At 49.3% G+C, this 6,000-nt stretch overlaps 1 protein-coding gene across 3 annotated transcripts in view; it reads right to left on the reverse strand.

The window, feature by feature from the left end:
* The window catches only part of YTHDC1 (YTH domain containing 1), a 35,448-nt gene extending 30,679 nt beyond the window's left edge, over positions 1-4,769 (reverse strand). For all 3 annotated transcript variants that reach the window (XM_030565354.1, XM_030565353.1, XM_030565352.1), the window contains exon 1: positions 4,666-4,769. In XM_030565354.1, the coding sequence (XP_030421214.1) occupies positions 4,666-4,693 (28 nt within the window). In that variant the 5' untranslated portion in view covers positions 4,694-4,769. The remainder of the gene's footprint in view (positions 1-4,665) is intronic.
* Between the last annotated feature and the right edge of the window lie 1,231 nt (positions 4,770-6,000).

Here is a 6,000-nt window from a genome sequence, read left to right on the forward strand (position 1 = left end):
GCTGGACAAGAACCAAATTAGAATTGGCGACTTCAGTCATTTATTGTAAAATGTGTGGAAAGGTTGATCTTCCAGGGGGGTTCCGTGTCTTTTTCCTCTGTGGATGTACATTTGGTCCTGAATCTCCAGTTTCCCAAACAGCCAAAGAGTACTACTTCTGTTCAACAGAGCTCCCCAACCCACCAATAACATGGTGCTACCTCAGTGTGTATGTACATGAGGGATAGCCAGCACTGTCAAAGCAACTAGTGACACCAGCTACCCCAGTAACTACAAGCAGTACCACTGGAATCACCACTAGCTCAGGTTGCATTAAGACATGTTTCAGATACTCCTATGGCACCAAAATTTTAACCAGCCCTAGTACAGGGAACTGCTTTGAATCCCTGAGAACAGTTAAAAAGCACATAATGCAATCAAAGCAATCTACATAAATCACATAATCAGCCAACAATAGCTCTAGCTATTGTCTCCTAGGATATGCAAGCTCCCCCAACCCATGCAACCCTGCTATTCAGACAGTGACTGCTGCAGGCCTTGTATGTAGTAACTGGTAGGCAGAGAATGAGCAATAATGGTTGTAAGTTGGGGTATAACCCTTTGGGTGTTTGACTAGGGATATGGCGACACTACAAAATTATGTTGACCTAAGTTACATTGACATACAGCCACCACAATTATGAAGTTGCTTTTGCAGGTCCACACTACGTTCCATGTGTCGGTGATGCACGTCCTAACTAGGAGTACTTGGACCAATTTAACTGTCCGTGTGGGGCATTGTGTGATGGCTTCTGAAAGCCAGTAACATTCAAGCAGTGCAACGCAGTGACCACACTGACACTATGTCTACCTAAGAGCTACTGCTTCTCGAGTTATTAAGTCGGCATAGGAGAGACTTACATTGGCGGAAGCAAGATTTCAGTGTAGAAACTTACAGATTTAGGTCGCTGTAAGCTGCCTTGTGTCAACCTAACTCTGTACGGTAGACCAGTGCTAAGTCTTGTTTCTGACACATTCGTATCTGTTATGCTCAACCAGTACACAATCCGGATTTCAGAGTGGTAGCCCTGTTAGTCTGCATCAGCAAGAACAATGAGGAGTCCTTGTGGCACCTTAGAGACGAACAAATTTATTTGTGCATAAGCTTTTGTGGGCTAGGAGCCATAAGGACTCCTAGTTGTTTTCACAATCCAGTTTAAATAGCTCCTCCCAGTGTTAATGGATCTCAGCATACCACCCATAACAGCATTTGTATCTGCTGAGTATTCTCAGAGCATCCGACTTTAACCACCAGTGACATTATTACATTATACACATGCATGACTTGCAGTTTAAAGACCTAGTTAAACTAATCCTTTTTAAAAAAATAATTCTTACATATATGTAACCAATTGTATACTAGAGTATTAAAACCAGAAAAAATCCATCAACGTTTGATTTTTGCTCAGCACTGAACAGTAAAAAATGAAATTTATCAATTTTCCTTTTCACTTATCATACCTTTGCCATAACATCTGGTTTGCAAATGCTATGGGAAATTTATAAAAGCTTGCATTTACAATTCCTAAACCGAGGGAATATATTAACCTGGCAATGTAACTTTTTACATACTATATTAGCAAGTACACATGCACATGGCAGTAAGCATCATCAGAGCACTTGGAACTATCATATTGCAGTATTGGTTCCAAAAGGCAGAGAAGCAGACAGACACCAGAGGAGATGCCACGACTGGAGACAAAGCTCACAATTCCCTTTTGATGTTTAAATGTGATGTATTAAGTAGTACTAACATGCACATATAGCTATGGACTCACTGACATTACCATTACCATCACCATCACTTTGTATAGCCATGCTCATCCTTTGAGCAACACTAAGGAAGTTTGAGACAGAAAAGGCTGGTTTGAGTGTAGTAAGTGAAGGCCCTGATAAAGGCCCAGTATGAGGCCTGAGGCCTGAACTAAAGTAATGTCAAGACTTAGCTAGAAAGCAAAGTCAAGCTGTGAGCTGAAGGCCGGCTCGGTTCACAGATGTTGGCAAGGAAAGGGCTGATATTGCATAAACATATATTCACCTAGCATACTGAAGTATAAACACGGTACCAGAACACCTTATACTGGAACATTCCACAGATAAGAAAGAACAGGCCGACCCATCCCAATGACGGGCAAAAGGGTAAAATGATGGATAGAGTTGTTTTGATCAAACCAACATGTACAAGGTGAGAGGCGGCACCTTACTACGTAGAGGGGCTGTACCTTGCTGTGTAGAGGGGCTGCACCTCAATACGTCAGGAGTGATGTGTAACTTGTTTGTACCTGTGTATAAAAATGTATCCCTGGGGCGATGTCTTTGTCCGTCCGGGGGGGCAGTGGAAAGTCCCGCCACTGACTGAGCCGAGTCCATTGACCGGCGACACTTTCTCGTAGTATGCCCTGTAGAGTAACAATCTGGAGGGAACTGCAATTGTGTCCATACGGCAATAAACCTGGCCGACGTGCCTTCGTACCTTACTAGACTCTGTGGTCATTGGGGGTTCTCTCGGGGTCTGCTGTGTCAGCTATCTGCGCAGAGCTGGGGCAGCACACAGAGGGAACACACGCACGCAGCCGAGTGATACCAACAAGGAGAGAGCAGAGCAGAGCACCACACTGGTAGCCTCTGACAACAACACCTCTGACAACATTGAGTACGCTGCTAATTCTGCCAACCACAGGACTGTTCCCTTTGCTATACTGCTTATAGGAAAACCCCAAGAGTTACAAACAATTATGAACTGATCAGTCAGCCACCTCATATAGAACCAGAAGTACACAATCAGGCAGCAGCAGAAACAAAAAAGAACAAATATAGTACAGTACTGTGTTAAGCACTCATGGAAAAATAAAGGGAAAATTTAAAAATTAAGATTTGATAATGTAAGGAAACTGTTTCAGTGCTTGTTTCATCTAAATTAAGATAGTTTAAAGCAACATTTTTCTTCTGCGTAGTAAAGTTTCAAAGCTGAATTAGTCACTGTTTAGTTGTAAATTACTGAAATAACCAAATGAATGTTTTGTTCAGCGATATGAACATTTCAGAGTTACGAACAACCTCCATTCCCAAATTGTTCATAACTCTGAGGTTCTACTGCACTACTTTGGCTGAGTGCAGTTTGAGATGTCCAATCTAAGCAATGTAATACTTTGGCCTAACTTTGGTGGTTGGGTTTAAGTGTGTGGGTGCTGTTGGTGGCCTGTGATATACAGGACATGAGACTAGATCAGGGATTCTCAAACAGGGTCATGAGATTATTACCCGGAGGACATGAAACAACAGCCCCCATTAAATTAAAAAACCCTGTTTTAATTTATAAGCAGGAGTGGTGGGGGTGTCGCACTCAGAGGCTTGCTGTTTGAAAGAGGTCGTCGCCTCTACAAGAAGTTTGAGAACCACTGGACTAGATAATCTGGTGGTCTCCAACTCTATAGACTGTACTGAGGCCTCTACCTTTTCCCTGATATTTAGTCCATTTCCCCTCCCCCTTTCAGTAATTCCAGTCTATTACTCTGTGGGATTGCACATCACCTTGAGAAGAGCTACAAAATGTATAAATATAAGGAGTCATCTCTAAGTTGTTACATGAAGGTGCCTCACAGCAGCTGCAGCTCCTACCTTGGAATCTGTGCACTCAGAAACCCCACCAGAGAGCCTTAAACAAGGGCATGCAGAGCACCTGCTCCGCCCCCCCAAAGGTATCACTGCATGATGGGGTAATCTGACATGCATACAGTACAAATAAAGGTTAAAATTGTGGCTATTTCAACCTCAGGGCAGTAACCCATTACAGGTCTGTCTCATCTTATGCTGGGGTTACGTTCCGCAGTCAGCACATAAAGCGAAAATTGCGTATAGTCAAAATTACATTGAGTGTAATGGTAAGCGGAATCGCCTGCACTACAGAAACAGCATTTAAATTGTTATTTTTCTCCCTTTTTTTCTCTCGTTTTTGCCAAGTAAAGCTGAAATTGTGCATTTTAAATGCGCCTAAGATGCAACAGACCTGTAAACAAGTCTAATAGAACAAATTATATATACAGCCCACCCAAGGATTTCACACATAGATCTACATCCAGCTCCTTCATCCCTGGAATACAGTTGACACTTCAGAAGAAAATTATGAACGATTTTTGTAATTAGTTAAATTTATTCTGGTAAAACCAAAATAAAAATCTCCACACCCCTCCCCTCCCACCGCAGGGCAGCTGACCCCCCCAAGCTAGTCCCACCGTATCCGCTACATCCCCCCACAGAACAACTGAGCACCTCAGCCAGTCCCTCCACCTCCTCCCCGCCCCCTACAGCCAGTGCCCCCCACCAACACCCAGTGCCCCCCACTGACCCGCCCCCCGCAGGGCAGCCGACCCTCCCCCCCACAGCCAGTGCCCCCCACTGACCCGCCCCCCTCGCAGCCAGTCCCCCCCCCGCAGGGCAGCCGACCCTCCCCTGCCCCCCTCGCAGCCAGTCCCCCCCCCCGCAGGGTAGCCGACCCTCCGCCCCCCCCACCTCCTGCCCGCCCCCGCAGGGCAGCCGACCCCCCCCCACACCCCATCCACCCCTTTCCGTAAGCCCCCCCCCCGCACGCAGGGCAGCGATGCCCCGCCCCCTGGTGTTGCCCGCTACCTTTCTCCTCCCGGCTGTCCGCCGCCATCCCGCCGCCTCCCCTCAGGGGCCGGCCGCCTCGCGCTCTGCTCACAGCGCCGGCGAGGTGGGCCGCTGGGGCGCGGGCCGGGGCGCTGGGGCGCGCTGCAGAGGCGGGCGCGGAAAGAGACAGGGCTGCGGGGTCTCGCTGCGGGCCGGGCCGGACCGGGCCGCGCCGCGCCGCCAAACCTGTGGCTAGAGAGCCTCTAAGATGGAGGCTGCTTCCTGCGCGAAACAATCCCCCTCCCATAATGCACCGCTCTGTTTACGCCTCTGGCGTCACAATGCGGACGGCGTGTGACCTCATCGCGTAGAGGCCGCCCGGAAGGGCTCCAGGACATCAGGTGAGGCAGGCCCTAGCACGTGACTCTACAGGGCGCTCTCGGTCGCCGCCATCTTGCGCCGGGCTGGTGTGTCTGCCCCGCCCGCGCGGTGCCCCTGGGTTCCGCGGTGCCCGCTGGGAGCGGTGCGGGAGGGGCGGGGGCGGGGGCGGGGGCAGGGGAGTTGGGGCCGTTCGAGCCTCAGCGCAGAGGCGTTAGCGGCGGGTCCCGGCCTGGGCCAATCCGCAGGGGTCGCAGCCCCCCACCCGCCATAGAGGGGTTTACCCCCCCCCCCCGAGCTGCTCCCGGGGCACTGCGCGAGGCCGCAGTTCGCGGACGTTGCAAATGGGCTGCAGAGATGTTGGCCGCCACTAGGGGCTGGGAGGGTTCCTCTGCGGGCCTGGGGCTCAGCGTCAGGCTGTTTCTCCTGGATCCTTGGGCTCTAGGGGGGCAGAGTCTGTGGGGGGGAGGGCACAGCTGGCCTCTGGTAGGGGAGAGGGTCTGAGTGAGCTGGGCGAGCGTGGCTGGACTTTGGGGCGAAGGGGGTGTGTCTGACCCCTCCTCCCCGTGCTCCCCTAGATGCTCTCTGGCAGGGTGGAGGGGGCAGAGAAGCAGGGAGTAGGTTGTTGTAGGGTTTTCTTTACCTCTCTACTCCTGGGGGAATTTGTGTGTTTGTATCTGTTGTTATAGACATATTTGCTGACAGGTATTTTGAAATAAATGACCAAAATGATCATACCAGTTTTAATTATATAGTGTTATTTTGACAAATAAAATTTGCAGAATGTTAAAATATTGGGTGCAGAATTTGGTGCACAGGGTTCCACTCTGTCAGCAGGTGAGGCTGGGTAGGTTGCATGGACAGGCCTAGGCAGGCTCTTCCCCTCTCTGCATCCTCAAGGGACAGGTGAGAGAAGGAAACTAAGCTAAATAGCAAAACAACTGTTTAGCAATAAAACTCCGCTTCAGTTTTAACACAAGGAAGACATAGAGGGGT

Source organism: Gopherus evgoodei, chromosome 5, assembly GCF_007399415.2.
Source record: "Gopherus evgoodei ecotype Sinaloan lineage chromosome 5, rGopEvg1_v1.p, whole genome shotgun sequence".
Classification (NCBI taxonomy): Eukaryota; Metazoa; Chordata; order Testudines; family Testudinidae; genus Gopherus; species Gopherus evgoodei.